General features: G+C 44.5%; 1 protein-coding gene across 5 annotated transcripts in view; it reads left to right on the top strand.

The window, feature by feature from the left end:
* Positions 1-19549, top strand: part of stk11ip (serine/threonine kinase 11 interacting protein) — a 147657-nt gene that overhangs the window by 54812 nt on the left and 73296 nt on the right. For 4 of the 5 annotated variants that reach the window (XM_072261034.1, XM_072261036.1, XM_072261037.1 and 1 more), the window contains 6 exons: positions 1654-1743; positions 2788-2829; positions 5951-6106; positions 7948-8032; positions 10458-10844; positions 16912-17096. In XM_072261034.1, the coding sequence (XP_072117135.1) occupies positions 1654-1743; positions 2788-2829; positions 5951-6106; positions 7948-8032; positions 10458-10844; positions 16912-17096 (945 nt within the window). The remainder of the gene's footprint in view (positions 1-1653; positions 1744-2787; positions 2830-5950; positions 6107-7947; positions 8033-10457; positions 10845-16911; positions 17097-19549) is intronic. The other variant, XM_072261035.1, reaches the window with a different exon arrangement.

A 19549-nucleotide genomic window follows, 5' to 3' on the forward strand; every position in this document is an offset into this window, starting at 1 on the left:
AACTGAATGTAAAAACAAGGCTTAATTTTCGAAGAAGCACAAAACTGCAGATGTTCACAAAGGACAAAGAAAGCACAATTCCATAGTGCATGAGTGTCAATTGTAAACTGACTAGCAAAAACCTGCGACGCACTGCTGGTGCAGACACCTGGCGCCTCAGGATCAAACAAGTATCAAACGTGTATTGAACAGTTATGGAACGACTGCAGAACAAAAGTCCTTCTTTCCTAGTTTGACTCATTGAACATTTTTTTAAAATTGAAAACAGATTAATGTGAAAGAAGATAACATTCGTCAAAAGATGTGCACGAAATAATAAAATCGCTAAAAATAATTGCTAAGTTTTAGATTTATTCTCAGTAAAACCCATTTTAGCTCTAAGCTGCTTGGATTCCTGTTATAGATTTTTTTTTCTACAAATTGGTTTTTGGTTAATACTTTTTGCATGAGTAGGCTTACTTTTTTATTATTATCACTGGGGTGCAATGCGCCACTTTTGGCACATGCGCCATAGGTTGGCCATCCCTGGTGTAGAGGGCGCTTCACTCGGTGTCTGACCCCAGGAGTGTGTGGTGGGACAGTGTGGAGGGAGAGTCACTCTGTGTCTCACCCCAGGGTGTGTGATGGGACTCTGCAGAGGGAGGATCACCCTGTCTCTCACTCCGGGAGTGTTTGATGGGATGTGTGACTGGACTGTGTGGAGGGAGTTTCACTGTGTCTGACCCTGGGAGTGTGTGATGGGACGGTGTAGAGGGAGCTTCACTCTGTGTCTAACCCCGGAGTGTGTGATGGGACAGTGCGGAGAGAGAATCACTCTGTGTTTCACCCCAGGGTGTGTGATGGGACAGTGTGGAGGGAGCTTCACTCTGTGTCTGACCCCGGAGTGTGTGATGGGACAGTGTGGAGGGAGAGTCACTCTGTGTCTCACCCCAGGGTGTGTGATGGGACTCTGCAGAGGGAGGATAACCCTGTCTCTCACTCCGGGAGTGTGTGATGGGACAGTGCAAACGGAGCTTCATTCTGTGTCTGACCCCGGGGTGTGTGATGGGACAGTGTAGGTGGATCTTCACTCTGTGTCTCACCCCAGGGTGTGTGATGGGACAGTGTAGGTGGATCTTCACTCTGTGTCTCACCCCAGGGTGTGTGATGGGACAGTGCGGAGGGAGCTTCACTCTGTGTCTGACCCCGGGAGTGCGTGATGGGATGGTGTAGAGGGAGCTTCACTCTGTGTCTGACCCCGGAGTGTGTGATGGGACAGTGTAGAGGGAGCTTCACTCTGTGTCTGACCCCGGAGTGTGTGATGGGACAGTGCGGACGGAGCTTCACTCTGTGTCTCACCCCAGGGTGCGTGATGGGACAGTGTGGAGGGAGAGTCACTCTGTGTCTCACCCCAGGGTGTGTGATGGGACTCTGCAGAGGGAGGATCACCCTGTCTCTCACTCCGGGAGTGTTTGATGGGATGTGTGACTGGACTGTGTGGAGGGAGTTTCACTGTCTCTGACCCTCGGAGTGTGTGATGGGTCCAGAGGGATCTTTGTTTTTTTTCATTCGGAATATCACTTTGTGCACAGGGACGTCGAGATCTGAGCCTGTCTTTCTCTCTACGGCATTTTAAACACTCGGGAGTGTAACAAGTAATGTTTTTGGTTGCAGCTCTTCCTCGAAGGGAACCCAGTGTATTACCTGAGAAATCACCGTGCCTCCACCATCTATCACCTCTCTCCCAAAGCAGCCTTCATGCGTGTAAGTCCCATAGAAACCTCATCATCCAAGAGTGGGAATATGGGTCACAGCCTGTTGGTGTATTCGGTTAGGTGTTCCACAAGGATGCTCAGAGTTGGCTTTGAAAATCTGTTCAATTTGACACCAATCTATTTATCCATTGTGCCTTAATTATTGTAACACTCTGTACCACTGGAGTTATGGACAGCTCGTGTCCCCCTAGTAAGCCAGTTTTAATTTCGTACTTGGAGATGAGAGACTACAGATGTTTGAAATCTGGAGAAGCACTCAAAGGTGCTGGAGGAACTCAGCAGGTCAGGCAGCGTCTGTGGTGGGAAATTGAGTCAACGTTTCGAGTTGTGACCCTCCATCTGGATGAGCTCAGGAAGGGTCTTGACCTGAAATGTTGACTGTCCGTTTTCTCAGTTCAGTTCTACCTGATTTTATTTTTCAGGGTGGGGGTATTGCTGTTGGGATTTGCATTTAGAGCATCACAGTAGCATTTCAACCCGGATTCCATTCCCACTGCAGTCTGTAATGAGTTTGTACATTCTCCCTGTGACCATGTGGGTTTCCTATGGGAGCTCCATGTTCCCCCCCACGTCCCAAAGATGTACAGGCTAGTATATTAATTAGTCACATGGGTGTAATTGACACTGCCTGACCTGCTGAGTTCCTCCAGCACCTTTGAGTGTGGTTTGTTGAAGGGTTTGTTACCGGTCTATATTTCTGAAATAAAATAATAGAACAATGTAGTACAGGAGTAGGCCCTTCAGCCCATCAAGACTGTGCTGACCATCGTGGCAATTTAAATCCCCCCCCCATCTGTCTGAGTGTGTTCCATATCCCCAGTCCTAGCCTTGTTATTGGACTACTACTATTCTCTGCAGTTGCTTACAATTGCTGTGTGTTTGAATTGCCAAATCAGACCACGATGCATCAGTCAGGATACTGCCAACAATACTAAGTTTGTTAGTGAGTGGTGTTGGGGTGTTAGAGAGTGCAGTGATGGTGACCTAGAATGCCTGCACAGTTGTCCTGATGGTTTGTGCCTGTCTTTTACAGCTGGTTTTGGATGGTGAGCCTGTCACCATGGCAGAACTTACCGTAAGTAACCTCAACCAACATGGCTCAGAATCACTGTTTGTTATCACTGTCTTGAAAGTTGTTTCATAACAGAACTACAGTGCAATGCATACAATAAATTACAATAGGATGTATAGATATCAATTGTTTTAAATTTATTTAAATTAATTTAAATGAGTCGTGCAAAAATAGTGAGGTAGTGTTTTTGAGTTGGTTCATTGTCTGTTCCTAAATCTGATAGCAGAGGGGAAGAAGCTATTCCTAAAACATTGAGCGTGTATATTCAGGCTCCTGTACCATCCCTAATGGTAGTAATAAGAAGATAGTAAGTCCTAGGTGACAGGGGTCCTTAAAAATGTGTTGTTTTGCATCAAATCCAAGCAGCAAGGACTGTGCTGGGTAGTCCACAAGCGTCACCACACTTCAGGCACCGACATAGCGTGCCCACAACTTCAACACCCAAACCCGTACGTCTCGAATGTAGGAGGAAACTGGAACACCCCCCAGGAAACCCAAGCGACCATGAGGAGAACATACGAATTCCTTACAGACAATGGCAGGTCACAGGCTCTATAATGGAGTTACACTAGCTCCTACGATACTGTGCTGCCTTTACTCTATTGTGAACCTAAATGTTTGTTAAGATTTTAACAAGGGTCAAGACCCTTTATCTGACCCTTTCTCAGTCAGACCAGATGAAGGGTCTCAACACAAAACGTCAACTGTCCAAGTCCCTATAGTTTCATAGGATACACATGATTCTGGAAGTTAATGTCCATCTTGAATTGCCTCTCAATTAATGGGGCAGTTAAGAGTCATATATGTTACTGTGCTAAGTGGTTGTGCTGGAGAGAGTGCAGTGGAGATTCAGTGGGATATTGCCTGGACTGGAGGACTTCAGTTATGGTGAGGAATTGGACACACTGGGCTTGTTTTCTTTGGAAGCAGACAAGGCTGAAGAGTAGGACTTTAAAGCAAATTATAGAGTGTTAGGGCTTCATGGCAGTATCGCAACTAATATTGCACTTTACAGCATCAGCGACGACTTTAAACTGAATTTAAACTTATGAAGGAATCTCATTGAAACATATCAAATATTGAAAGGCTTAGAAACAGTGGATGTGGGGAGAATGTTTCCTGTAGTGGGAGAATCTACAGCTTTGTAGGACCAGAGCACATAGCTTCAGAATACAAGGATGTTCCTTTAGAACAGAGTTGAGGAGGAATTTCTTTAGGCAAAGGATGGTGAATCTGTGGAATTCATTGCCACAAATGGCTGTGGAGGCCAAGTCATTGGGTATATTTAAAGCAAAGGCTGATAGTTTCTTTATTAGAAGGGGCATCAAAGATTATGGGGAGAAGGCAGGAGAATGTGGTTGAGAGGGAAAATAAATCAACTATGTTGGAATGGAGGAGCAAACTGAATGGGCTGAATAGCCTAATTCTGCTCCCATGTCTATGGTCTTGTGCTGAATGGTAACAGGGAACTGCTGATGAGGTTCAGCAGTAGACAGATGGGAAGCAGCTGTTACAACACAGAGCTATATTGTCTGATAATTGTTATAACATGCCACTATTGTTGTGTCTGAAACTTGGGTTTACTGTTAACTAAGTTAAACTTCAGGATAATTAAGTGTTTTATTCTGTAACACGAACCTCGTTTTACTATAAATGTGTAATGTTGTATTTTGAGAAATGTAACAATCAATACCCAGTTAACTAAGTCTTCTGTTTAAAGATGAGCTTTATTTGTCACATGTACATTAACACCCTCAGTGAAGACCATTGTTTTTGCGTTAATGGCCAACACTGACTGAGAACAGGCTGGGGGCAGCCCACTAGTATCACCGTGCTTCTAGGACCTACATAGTATGCCCACATCTCACTTACCCTAACCCGCACGTCATGGGAATGAGGGAGGAAACGGGAGCACCCAGAGGAAACACACAGGGCCATGGGGAGAATATACAAACTCCTACAGACAGCACTGTAAAGCGTTAGACTAACTGCTCCTCTGCTGTGCTACCCGAAATGTGTAATGTGTTATCACATATGTGGAAAGGTATGTGAGGCTGTCCTGAAACGGTGTTCTCTCGTGGTGCACCAATTTTCAATAAATCCGTTGTTGTTCGGATACCCGTTGTTGCCATTGCTGTCGGCTCCTGCATTGTGACAATCGGAAACCAGTATCTATCATCTTCATACTGTAATGAGGGAGGTTACTCAGTACCTGTGGAACTGAACGTCCTGCTTGTCATTGAAGGGAGGATGGGACCTATGATGCTGAGAGCAGGGCTGGCGAAGGCCCGATGTCTGGAGCCCAGGGCCAAGGACTGGAGGTCTGGAGGCAACCTGTCTGTGTGTGTGGTTGTGGGTGGGTTGGAAAGGAGCTTGCTTTGCTGTTGTTGCCTCGTTTCGTTTCACTGTTGCTTCTGTTCGTTTTGGCATCAGAATATGTGGTGACACGTGCAGGCTGCCCCCAGCGCACCCTTGGTTGTGTTGGTTGTTAATGCAAATGACACATTTCACTCTGTTTCAATGTACATGTGATAAATAAGTGTGTATCTAGTGAACGTGAATCTAGGGAAGGTAGGGTGGGGTGCGGGGGGAAGGGAAAGAATTTGTTGATGTGACCGGGGAGAGCACTGTGGTGATCTTCAGGGTCCTACAGTAGTTATGTTGCCCACAAAGGTTTTGTCTGCTGGGCAACACACACAAAATGGCTGATAGGACCATGCAGAATAACAATTTGGCAAGGAGTAGATGGGCTGAATGGCATGTTTCTCTGGCGTAGTGCTCTGAGACTAAAATGCAGGTCAGGCAGCACTTATGAAGGGAATAAACAGTTAACATTTCAGGCCGAGACCCTTCGTCAGGACTGGAAAGGAAGGGGGCAGAAGCCAGAATAAGGAGATGGGAGGGGGGTGGTAATGAGTGCAAGCTGGCAGGTGACAGGTGAGACCAGGTGAGGTGGATAGGTGGAGGAGGCTGAAGAAGGAGGAATCTGATGCCAGACGGACTGAACCATGGGAGAAAGAGAGGAGAAGGGGACCAGGTGGAGGTGAGGAGAAGGGAAGGGGTGAGGGGAAAATGAGCGTATGTTGTCCTTAAACGTTATCCTGTCTTTCTTTCCCCACTTCAGTACCTCCCAAAGACCGGCAAGCTCATTAGCCACACCGGACGTCGCTCTTCTCGGGGAAGCGTGCTCAAGAATGTTCTGGAATCCTCAACGCCCAGTGATTACAATGATTGCCAACCTTTGACAGATGGTGTTCCTGCCCCAATCACACGAAAAAAGGTGAGCATTCCCACCTGACACAGGTGGGTGGGTGGGTGTGTGTGTGTGCGCGCGCGTGTGTGTAGCAGCCCCTGTCCCATTGAACTGGCCCTTCTTGATATGTTAAAAAAGATGTCAAAAGATAAAAAGGTTAGCTTTATTTGTCACATGTGCATTGAAATTTAAAATGAAATGTGCTGTTTGCATCAACAACCAGCACAGTCCGAAGCTTACTAACCCTAACCCGTACATCTTTGGGATATGAGAGGAAACCGGAGCACTCGAAGGAAGCCCACACGATCACAGCAGCAGGAATTGAAACCAGACCTTACAGTTACACTACCCACTACAGTATGGATGCCATTATGACATTTAATAGGTATTCGGACAGTTACATGACAGGAAAGGTTTGGAAAGTTAGTTAGAGGTACAACACAGTAACAGACCCCTCCAGCCCTATGAGCCCACGCTGCCCAGTTACACCCATGTGGCCAATTAGTCTACTAACCCATACGTCTTTGGAATGCGGGACAAAACCAGAGCACCCCGAGGCAATCCGTGCAGTGTCGGGGAGAACGTGCAAACACAAGTGGCAGAATTGAACCCAGGTCGCTGGCGCTTTGTGTAAATGGTGTTTACACTAACCACTTCACTACCATGCCGCCCAAAAAAAAGGTGTTTTAAAGAAGGGGATGGTCTAAAAGCAGGTGAAGGGACTTGCCCACTTAAGCAACTTCTTCAGCATGGACAAGTTGGGCTGAAGGGCCTGTTTTCACGCTGTGACCCCGAGACCTGAATTTGCATGACCTGTACAGCCTAAAAGCTGCTGTAATCCAGGAAAGATGTCTCATTGCGAGGAGTCCTATGAAGAATCTTAGCCAAAAGCAATGACTGTTTATTCATTTCCAGCGACCCTGCCTGACCTGCTGAGCTCCTCCAGCATTTTGTGTGTGTTGCTTTGGATTTCCAGCATCTGCAGAATCTCCTCTGTTTAAAATGTTTCAATTAGTGTATTAGTAACTCCCACAAGTTCTAATCTTAATGATTAAATGTGTGCTCGTTTCTGTCCACTGAACCATTACTGTTGCCCCCACTACTGGAACTACTGGGTGATCAGGCAAAGAGACTGGTGATGGTGATGGGCTAAGATGAAGGTGGGGCCAAGTCTTTATGGAGTATAAAAACTACAAGGAGTTGGGATGAATAGCCTGTTTTGACTCTGCAAGTGGGATGTCTCGACAGTCACAACAGTGCTAGAGCATACAAACAGGCCCTTCAGCCCATCTAGTTCATGCCAAACTTAATCTGCATTGTCCCACTGATCTGCGTTCGAACCATAGGCCTTCATACTCTTTCCATCCATGTACTTATCCAAACTTCTGTTAAATGTTGCAATTGTATCTGTATTCACATCTTCCACTGCCAGCTCATTCCACAAACTCACCATCCTCAGAATTAGATGTTTACCCTCATGTTCCCCTTAAACATTTCCTCTTTCATCCTAAAACCATGATCTCTAGTTCTAATTCTCACCCACCTTCAGTGGAAAAGCCCTACTTGCATTTATCCTATTTATGCCTTTTGTATACTTCTATCAAATCTCCCCTCATTGTCCTATGTTCCAGGGAATAAAGTCTTAACCTTTATTCCATACCCTTTCCTGTAACTCGGGCCCTCGAGTGCCAGCAACATCCTTGTAAATCTTCTCTGTATCCTTTCAATTGTATTAATATCTTCCCTGTTGGTAGGTGACCAGAAAAAGCCTGCTTATATTTCCCTTATGTATACTCCAATCTTTTTGTATACCTAGGACTTGTGTGATGAAACATTTATTTATTTCATTTTTCTCTAATAACACCAAGCAGAGCAAAGTCAAGGTGCGAGCTGCCAGTATCTCGGAACCGAGCGACAGCGACCCGGAGGTTCGGAAAAAGGTGGCCCCGTCTCGTGAGTAGCTGTTGCTTCATCCGTACTACTCTGCGAGGTTAAGAAGTGAGTCTGAGGACAGGAGTCTTAATAGAATATAGGCAGTCTGTTTCCTCTGCAGACTGGGCCCTGTGCACAGACATACGTGAGGAAACACACCAAAATGGTGGAGGAACTCAGCAGGTCAGGTAGCATCTGTGGAGAAGAATCAACCATAGGCATTTTGGGTAGGACCTCTATGTGACCATCAGGAAACTGCAGAGAGTTGTGAACTCGGCTCAGCACATCACAGAAACCAGCCTCCCCTCCGTGGACTCTGTTTACACCTCCCTTCCTCAGTAAAGCAGATAACATACTCCCACCCACCCCAGACATTCTCTCTTCTCCCCTCTCCCATCATGCAGAAGATAGAAAAACCAGAAAGCATGTACCACCAGGCACAGGGACAGCTTCTACCCCAACGTTTATAAGACTATTGAATAGAATACATAGAAAATACATAGAGACCTACAGCACAATACAGGCCCTTCGGCCCACAAAGCTGTGCCAAACATGTCCCTACCTTAGAAATAGTTCTCTGGTATAACGAGATGGCCCCTTAACCTCAACATTTCAGGCTGAGATCCTTTATCAGGAGGCAGAAACCAGAATAAGAAGGAGCCTCCTTTGTAGATGTTGCCTAACCTGCTGAGTTCCTCCAGAATTTTGTGTGCATTGCTCAAGATTTTCAGCATCTGCAGAATCTTGTGTCATATAAGTCAGTAGCTCACTGGTCCACTGTCCCAAGGTCCCCTGTCCACTCCTATCAGATTCTTTCTTCAGCCCTTTACTACATCCACCTATCATCTGCCAGCTTGTACTACCCCCACACCCTCACCACCTTATTCTGGCTTCTGCCCCCTTCCTTTCCAGTCTGGTTGGAGCCTGAAATGTTGCCTGTTCATTCCTCTCCATAGGTTTTGCCTGATCTTCTGAGTTCCTCCAGAATTGTGTGTGTGTGTGTTGCTCTGTATTTCCAGCACGTGCAGAGTTTCTTGTGTTACAGACATAGCGTTGTTTTGCAGTTTGAATTTTTCATTTTCACCCTCACTCAGTGACTCTGTGTTTTCTTGCTGACAGATAGGTTGTGGTCCTCAGTGTGAAGTGGTAAAGTTTGGGAAGTTAAACGGCTATTTAAGACCATAAAACATAGGAGCAGAATTAGGCCATTTAGCGCAAGTATGCTCTGCCATTCCATCATGGCTGATTTATTATCCCCCTCAACCCTGTTTCTCCTGTCTTCTCTCCATAACCTTTAACATCATTAGTAATCAAGAACCTATCAACCTCTGCTTTAAATATACCCACTGGCATGGCCTCCACAGATTAACTACTCCTTGCTAAAGAAATTCCTCCTCTCTGTCCTTGTATTCTGAGGCCATGCCCCCGTGTCCTTGACTCTCCCACTACAAGGAAACACCCTTTCCATGTCCATTCTAGATAGGCATTTCAATATTCAGTAGATTTCCATGAGATCCACCCTCATTGTTCTAAACTCCAACAAATATGGGCCTAGAGCCATCAAACACTCCTTGCATGATAACTCTTTCATTCATGTGATATTTCTTGGGAACCTCCTCTGCACCCTCTCCAATGCCAGCACACCCTTTCTTAGATAAGGGTCCAAAACTGCTCACAATACTCCAAATGTGGTCTGACCAATGCTTTATAAACTTCAGCATTACATCCTTGTTTTTAAACTTCTAGTCCTCTCAAAATAAATGCTAATGTTGCATCTGCTTCCTTACCATTGACTCAACCTGCAAGTTAACTGTCAGGGATCCTGCACAAGGGCTTTCAAGTCCCTTTGTACTTCTGATTTCTGAATGTTCTTCCCATCTGGAAAATAATCTATGTCTTTATTCTTTCTGCCATAGTGCATAACCATACACTTCCCTACATCATATTCCATCTGTCATCTCTTAGCCCATTCTCGCAATCTGTTTAAGCCCTGCTTCCTTAACACTACCTGCACTTCCATCTATCTATCTATCTTTGTATCATCTGCAAACTTGGCCACAATGTCTTTTTCTGACTTGATAGAGGTGTGCAAGGTAAAGGAGTATCCTATATATGATGGTCTTATGATAATCCTGCCTCTGGGAGGGTGAAAACTATTCTGTGGAGGAGTGATTTTGAACTGATCTTTATTAATGAAAGTGTCTCTTTTTCACTGGAACCCGAGGGACAATTTATTCATGCAGAGGCGAGCGGGTATATGGAATGAGTTACTGCACAAAGAGGTTGAGATAGTTACGATAACGACATTCGAAAGATGTCTGGATAAGTACATGGAGATAGGAAAGGGTTAGAAGAATATTTAGAGATAGTGGTAACAGGCTCTCCTGGCCCAGCAGCCCTGCAGTGCTCAATTACTCCGTATGACCAATTAGCTTCCTCTCTGCAGACATGGTCCTGCAACATCAGGAGGATATTAAGAGAATGGATGAACTGCGAGGACAGATCGGTGACGACTGGCTACGTTACCAGCACTATCTCAATAGCCCCAGCGAGGAGGCGGGCTGCAGGCCCACCGACAGCAGCACCACCAAGGACAAGGCTGACGCCTCCATCGGCAACTTCCTGGGCAGCGCCAGCCAGGGGGACATCTCTGAGGATTCGGCTGACCTCGGTCTGGGGCAGGAGGAGGAGGAGGAGGAGGTGACTCTCACTGCCGCTCACCCGGTCGGCCAAGGGGACTGCAGCCCCTCCAGCTACCTTGCCCCTGAGGATGGTGTTTGTGTGGATGAATCAATGACAATAGTGGAAAAGAAAGAGGAAGAGCCTGTGAGAGGTATGGATGATGTGTGGACCTAGGCCCAACTATTTAATTCTGTTCTGCTGTTTCATAATGTCACTATTGATCCAAATCTTTGGGGAAAAGTCTGTGATGATCCATCTTATCTACACTCACACATGATTTCAAAGTTTAAAGTAAATTTACTATCAGAATACATATATGTCATTATATACCACATTGAGGTTCATTTTCTTGTGGGCATTCACAGCAGGTGCAAAGAAACACAATAGATCGATGAACAGCTACACATAAAGGCAGGCAACAAACCAATGTGCAAAAGACAAATTGTGCAAGTGCAAAAAGCAAAACAAATAATAATGGATAAATAAGTAATAAATAATACTGAGGATGTGGGTTGTAGGGTCCTTGAAAGTGGGTCCATGGACTGGGGAATCAGTTCAGTGTTGAATTAAGCGAGTTTATCCACACTGGTTCAGTAGCCTAATAGTGAGTGGTAATAACTGTGCCTGAGCCCGGTGATGTGGGACCCAGGGGAGCAGTGGGTGGAGAGCATGGTCTGGATGGTGCTTTCCTGCAAGAGCACTCTTTGTAGATGTGCTCAATGATGGGGACAGCTTTACCTGTGATGACCTAGGCTGATTTTATAAACTTGCATGAAGTCACTCATCAACCTCCTACGCTCCGGGGGAATAAAAGTCAGTCTCTCCTTATCACTCAAACCCTCCAGTCCCAGTAATATCCATTCACATTTTCTTTGCATCCTTTCTAGTTCAATAACTGATTGACCATTTCACTGATTCCGTGATCCACGCCTGTAAAACCTAGCCCTGTAACATTTCCCCAGTTATTGTCATACTGAACAGAAACAGGCCTTTCAACCCAACTGGTCCACACAGATCAGGATGCCCACCTCAGCTAGTCCTACTTATCTGCATTTGACCCATATCCCCCGCGGGAATAATATTTGGAGGCTTTAGAGAAGGAGCAGAAGAGTTTCCCCAGGATGCTGCCTGGAAGAGAGGGCTTGTGCTACAAGGATAGATCGGTCAAGCTTGGGTTCTCCCTAGTAGGGGTGGTGAACATACGGCATGCCTGCTCAAAATGGCACAGGGAAAAATTTTGTTGGCAGGTGACATGCACTGCTGCCCCTTGATTCTCTAGACCCCACCCATAATAAAAAGATACATAATGATCATCTTTACTGCCAAATCAAGCAGCAAATGATTTTTTACAACTCGAGCAGTTGAGATGTTTTCACAGGAGATGTCTATGTCAGCTTGGTGCCAACAAGACAGTTGCAAGAACATGTGATGTTGGATGGTACGTTTTGAAACCCTTGCAGGCCTGGTGTACACATCACTATTTTGGATAGTGAAGAGTTGCATTATCAATACCAATTAGAAATTGGTACTTTTATTTTCTTTTTTAATCTTTTTATTAATTTTCAGGTTCATAAACATAGTAACAGTAATAATACAAAGAGATTGGAATTACATTATTGGTAATAGACATATGCAAGTAAAACTACAGATAATACAAATATAATAGACCTCCCAAACTCTCGATATAGTTAATCATAATAAAAGGAAAAATGAAAAAAAATTCCCAAGAAAAAAGACCCCTAAGTAACAAAAAACTAAGAAAAAAACCTAAACTAAACCAAAAACTAATCTGATCAAAACAAAACAAGGCTGGACCTTGTTATTACATTGAATACAATCATTAATGTCGTCAACTCCGCTTCTCTATCCATATATTCTAGGTTAATAAAAAACAGATTCAGAAAAGGTCAAGCTACATCATATGAATATTTTCTTTTTACAAGACTAGTAATTGTTGAATACCTCTTCAAAAATTCTTCATTTATTTCATTCTATGTCTGCTACACTTTTATTAATAGTACATAAATGAATACACAAATAAAAACAGATTCGTAACTTTTTTTCTGAAAATCCATAATGATTGATACTAATTCATTAATCAATGTTGATCTCTGTTCAAAATTACCATGACATGGGAGAGACTTTGAGGCTGATCACCAGTATAGATACATGCTCTCAAAAGGGTTCTCCTCTCCTGCTCTAAACCTTTCCTCTACATGTAGCTGTCCAAATGTCTTTTAAATGTTAATTAGTTCCACATTGGGGAATCAAGCACTAGAGGGCACAGGTTTAAGGCAGGAGGGGTGAGATACAATAGAAACCGAAGGGGTAACTTTTTTAAAAGGTGGTGCATATATGGAATAAGGTGCCAATTGAAGTGATTCGAGGCAGATACAGTACGACAATTAAAAGGTTCTTGGATAGGAAAGTTTGAGAGGAATGTGAGACAAACTTAGATGGAAATCTGAGTCAGCTTGGACCAGATGGGCAAAAGGAACACCAAATGCTGGAAGAACTCAGTAGGTTGGGTAGCATCTGCGGAAGTTAATAAACAGTCAACATTTCAGGCTGAGACCCTTCATCGGAACTGGGAAAAAGAAGATGAGGTCAGAGTAAGAAGGGGAGGAAGAAGTGCAAGTTGCTAGGTGATTCGTGAAACCGGGAGAGGTGGAGAGGGTGAAGTAAAGAGCTGAGAAGTTGATTGGTGAAAGAGATAAAGGCTGGAGAAGGGGCAATCTGTTAGAGCAGGGGTAGGCAACCTTAAGCACAAATGATTTTCTAGCATGCATCATTCATTAATTTGAGGCAAAACATAACTAGATGTATTTAAATGGGTAATTCCCATATTTCAAGTTTTTTATGGCGTTTATCTGGCCCACTGTCCGCTCATTAATACGCGATCCGGCCCACAGAGGCAAAAAGGTTCCCGACCCCTGTGTTAGAGGGTGAAAGATTGTGGAAAGCACCAGAGGGAGGTGATGGGCAGGTAAGGAGATAGGAAAGAGAGGAAAACCGGGAATGGGAATGGTGAAGAAGGGGGGAGGGGCAATTATCAGAAGTTCAAGAAATCAGTGTTCATGCCATCAGGTTGGAGGCTATCCAGATGGAATACAAGATGTTGCTCCTCCAACCTGAGTACGGTCTCATTGTGGCAGTAGAGAAGGGCAGGACTGATGTTGAAATGGGTGGCTACTGAGAGATCCTGCTTTTTCTGGGAGATGGAGCAGAAGCGCTTGGTGAAGTGGTCTCCCAATCTACACTGAGTCTCACCAGCTTACAGGAGGCCACACCAGGAGCATCGGATGCAGTAGATGACCCCAACAGATTCTCAGGTGAAGTGTTGCCTCACCTGGAAGGACTGTTGGGGCCCTGAATGGTAGTAAGGGAGAAGGTGTAGGGGCAGGTAAGGCACTTGTTCTGTTTGCAAGGCTAAGTACCAGGAGGGAGATCAGTGAGGAGGGATGGGTGGACAAGGGAGTCACTTAGGGAGCTATCCCTGTGGAAAAGGGGGGGGGAGGGAGGAGGGAAAGATATGTCCCTGCAGAAAGTGGAAAGGGGGGGGAGAAGAGAAACTCAGCAGGTCAGATTGCATATATGGAGGAAAATAAACAATTGTTTATCCACTCCATAGATGCTCTTCATAGACTCTGGATTTTTAGCATCTGTAGAATCTCTTGTGTTTAAGATGGGCCAAAGGGCCCTTTGCTGTGACTATAGTGTACTTGGAAGCTTGTTGCATTCAAATCAAAGATCGAAGTAAAATTTGTTACTAAGGTATATACAGTGGTATGCAAAAGTTTGGGCACCCGGTCAAAATTTCTGTTACTGCGAATAGCTAAGCGAGTAAAAGATGAACTGATCTCCAAAAGGCATACAGTTAAAGATGACATGTTTCGTTAATATTTTATAGCAAGAAAATTTTTTTATTTCCATCTTTTACAGTTTCAAAATAACAAAAAAGGAAAAGGGCCCGAAGCAAATGTTTGGGCACCCTGCGTGGCAGTACTTAGTGACATTCCCTTTGGCAAGTATCACAGCTTGTAAATGCTTTCTGTAGCCAGCTGAGAGTCTTTCAATTCTTGTTTGGGGGATTTTTGCCCATTCTTCCTTGCAAAAGGCTTCCAGTTCTCTGAGAATCTTGGGCCGTCTTGCATGCACTGCTCTTTTGAGGTCTTATCCACAGATTCTCGATGATGTTTAGGTCGGGGGACTGTGAGGGTCATGGCAAAACCTTCAGCTTGCGCCTCCTGAGGTAGTCCATTGTGGATTTTGAGGTGTGTTTAGGATCATGATCCTGTTGTAGAAGCCATCCTCTTTTCATCTTTGGCTTTTTTACAGACAGTATGATGTTTGCTTCCAGAATTTGCTGGTATTTAATTGAATTCATTCTTCCCTCTACCAGTAAATGTACCCGGTGCCACTGGCTGCAACACAAGCCCAAAGCATGATCGATCCGCCCCCGTGCTTAACAGTTGGAGAGGTGTTCTTTTCATGAAATTCTGCACCCTTTTTTCTCCAAACATACCTTTGCTCATTGCGGCCAGAATGTTCTATTCAAAAGGATCAAAGGAACATCTAAACAAGCCTGATGCATTTTGGAAACAAGTCCTGTGGACTGATGAAGTTAAAATAGAACTTTTTGGCCGCAATGAGCAAAGGTATGTTTGGAGAAAAAAAGGTGCAGAATTTCATGAAAAGAACACTTCTCCAACTGTTAAGCACGGGGGTGGATGAATCATGCTGTGGGCTTGTGTTGCAGCCAGTGGCACGGGGAACATTTACTGGTAGAGGGAAGAATGATTTCAATTAGATACCAGAAAATTCTGGAAGCAAACATCACACCGTCTGTAAAAAAACCGAAGATGAAAAGAGGATGGCTTCTACAACAGGATAGTGATCCTAAACACACCTCAAAATCCACAATGGACTACCTCAAGAGGCGCAAGCTGAAGGTTTTGCCATGGTCCTCAGTCCCCCGACCTAAACATCATCGAAAATCTGTGGATAGACCTCAAAAGAGCAGTGCATGCAAGACAGCCCAAGAATCTCACAGAACTAGAAGCCTTTTTCAAGGAAGAATTGTCAAAAATCCCCCAAATAAGAATTGAAAGACTCTTAGCTGGCTACAAAAAGCGTTTACAAGCTGTGATACTTGCCAAAGGGGATGTTACTAAGTACTGCCATGCAGGGTACCCAAACTTTTGCTTTGGGCCCTTTTTTTGTTATTTTGAAACTGTGAAAGATGGAAATAAAAAAGTTTCTTGCTTAAAATAGTAACGAAACATGTCATCTTTAACTTTATGCCTTTTGGAAATCAGTTCATCTTTTACTCGCTTAGCTATTCGCAGTAACAGAAATTTTGACCAGGGGTGCCCAAACTTTTGCATGCTACTGTATATGTTTCCATATACTACTTTGACATTTATTTTCTTGTAGGCATTTACAGGAAAAAAGAAATGCAACTGATTTTTTTTTATGAAAAACTGCACATAAAGAGATAAAGACTGACAAGCAGCCAAAGTGCAAGATGATAAGGGGCACAGACAGAGTGGGCACCAGGGACTTCTCCCCAGGGGCACAGACAGAGTGGGCACCAGGGACTTCTCCCCAGGGGCACTGACAGAGTGGACATCAGAGACTTCTCCCCAGGGGCACAGACAGAATGGGCACCAGAGACTTCTCCCCAGAGGCACAGACAGAATGGGCATCAGAGACTTCTTCCCAGGGCGGAAGTTGCTAATGCATGGAGGGGTTAATTTTAATGTGATTGGAGGAATGTATTGGGGGTGATCGTCAGAGGGAGGTCAGTGTTTTTTATACAGAGTGGTGGGTGTGTGGAACGCCCCGCGAGGGATGGTGGTAGAGGTAGGTACATTAGGGATATTTAAGAGACTCTGAGATAGGCACATGGATGTTAGAAAAGAGGAGGACTACGTATGAGGGAAGGGTTAGATTGTTGTTAGAGTAGATTAAAAGCTTGGCACAACATCGTGGGCGGAAGGGCCTGTGCTGTTCTGTTATTTTATGTGTTTTTTTGCAAATGAAAGTAATTTGTGCAGATAAAGATAATACTGAGAACATGAATTGCAAAGAGTCCTTGAAAAGGAGTCTGTAGATTGTAAAATCAGTTCAGAGTTTTTCATATTAAAACAGCTGAAATTGTGTGTGGTATGCAGTGTTCAGTACTATAGAAAGGCTATGCTCTGTCCCTGCCACAGATGTCTGTCAGCCCTTTATCGTGGGCCGTGTAGTGGAGGGCGAGCCTGCCCTGGACAACAGCTGGATCTTCCTGCGTGTGACGGAGGAGGCGCTGCTGGAGGTGGACCTGATGAATGCGGACATCCTGGAGAAGCTGGAACTCAGCACCCTGACCGCTATCCGCACGGCCGAGGAGTTCTGGCCGGTAAGTCGAGCCTCAGCACAGGTGCCAAGCTACCCACCACTTCCCAGACACCAGACGCCATCAGGATCTTGCTTTAGAGAAGTGCAGGAAAAGAAACCTCTTTGTTGAAGCTCTCCAACTAGTTGCCACTTCCTTCTGTTCTCTATCAATGCCTTTTTTATTTCGCTTTTTTCCCTGCATCTATTTCTCCACCTCCCTTTTAGAAATTTTCTTCTGGATTTCTAATTTTAAGGTGGTTGGAGGAAAGTACGCTCACTTTCCCTATACTTTCCTATAAGACTTGCAAAGTGAATGTGAGGCACTAAGGAATGGGGTAGAACAGAAAGATTTGAGAATGTTCTTCTCTTCTTGAGTCCACCACTACTACTGGGGCTTAGGCTGCCAACAGCAGCTCGCCTGAGTCCTGTAACCTGGGCCAGTAGAAGGTTGACTGGCCCTGTGATTTACACTTTCACCACATAATTTAATACATTTCTGAGGTGAAGATCCTTCCCCTCCCAGGGCTGAGGTCTTTGGAGCCTCTGTTGGCATTGTTGTAGCTGTAGATTTTTACAGGATGGGGTTGCTAACCCCATGCCCAACCTTCTTCCTTTCACAGCCAGGTCTAGGACAATCCAGGGTGACGTTGATCTGGGAAAGCAGATCTATAATTCCTTGAAAGTGGTATCACAGTTAGACAACTTTGGTACATTGGCTTTCATAAATCAGAGTATTGAGTACAGGAGTTGGAAAGTTGTGATGAAGTTGTATAAGATGTTGGTAAGGCCAAATTTGGAGTGTTGTGTGCATTTCTGGTCACCTACCTACAGGAAAGAGTTCAGAGAATATTTACAAGGACACTGCCAGGCCTTTAGAACGGAAGTTATAAGGTCAGTTAAAGAGAGTAGGACTTCATTCCCTACAGCATAGGTGAATGAGGGGAAATTTGATAGAGGTATACAAAATTGAGGAGTAGAAAGGAGGTAAATACACGCAGGCCTTTTCTACCGAGGTTGGTTGAGAATTAGAACTAGAGGTCATAGGTTAAGGGTGAAAGGTGAAATATTTACCTGGGGGGAGCTACTTCACCCAGAGGGTGGTGCAAGTTGGAACGAGCTGCCAGGTGAAATGGTGGTTGTGGGTTTGATTGCAACATCTCAGAGAAGTTTGGATAGTTACATGGATGGAAGGGGTATGGAGGGCAATGGTCCTGATGCAGGTTGATGGGACTATCAGAATAACAGTTCAAGGGCCTGTTTCTGTGCTATAGTACTCTATATGTTACATAAAGTCTCATTAGCCCTTTAACCCTTCCTGTGGCTGTTATCAAATACCCATTGAGACTCCATAACCATAAGATATAGGAATTGGGCCATTCAGCCCATCAAGTCTACTCTGGCATTCCATCATGGCTGATTTATTATCCCTCTCAATCCCATTCTCCTTCCTTCTTCCGGAAGCATTTAACACCCTGACTAATCATGAACCTATCAACCTTCACTTTAAATATATTCAATGATTTGGCCTCCGCAGCAGCCTGTGGCAGTGAATTCCACGGATTCATTGTGCTCTGGCGAAAGAAATTCCTCCTCAATTCTGTTCTAACTGGATATCTCTCTGTTCTAAGGTTGTGCCCTCTGGTCCTAGATCCCCCCACTATAGGAAACATTGTCCCAACATCTACTCCATCCAGACTTTCAAATATTCAATAGGTTTCAATCAGTTTCCCCTCATTCTTCTAAACTCCAGCAAGTACAGGGCATGAGCGCCTCATAGATTAACCCTTTCATTGCCAGAATCATTCACCTGAACCTCCTCTGGACCCACTCCATTCCCAGCACTTGTTTTATTAGATAAGGGCAGTCTGACTATTGCCTTATGAAGCCTCAGCATTACATACTTACTCTCACATTCTAGTCCTCTCAAGATAAATGCAAACATTGCATTTGCCTTCCTTACCACCACATTACTTCAAATGTGCCTGATAAACTTCAACATTACATCCTTGTTTTTAAATTCTACTCCTCTCAAAATGAATGCTAATATTCCATTTGCTTGTTTACCATTGACTCAACCTGCAAGTTAACTCTTAGGGAATCCAGCACAAGAACTTCCAAGTCCCTTTGCGCCTCTGATTTTTGAAATCTTTCCTCATTTAGAAAGTATTCTTTGCCTTTATTTCTTCTACCAAAATACATGACCATACACTTCCTCACACTATATTCCAATAGTCACCTCTTTGCCAATTCTCCCAATATGCTTCTGTCCTTCTGCAAGCTTCCTGCTTCCTCAACTCTTCCTGCCCCTCCCCTTAAGTTTGTATCATCCGCAAACTTAGTCACAAAGCACTCACTTCCATCATCTCAATCGTTAACATATAATGTGAAAAGCAACGGTCCCAACACTGTCCCCTGCGGAACACCACTGGTCACCAACAGCCAGCCATAAAAGGTTTTAAAGGTATATTTAATGTC

This window comes from Mobula birostris, chromosome 6 (assembly GCF_030028105.1).
Source record: "Mobula birostris isolate sMobBir1 chromosome 6, sMobBir1.hap1, whole genome shotgun sequence".
NCBI classification, from domain to species: domain Eukaryota; kingdom Metazoa; phylum Chordata; class Chondrichthyes; order Myliobatiformes; family Myliobatidae; genus Mobula; species Mobula birostris.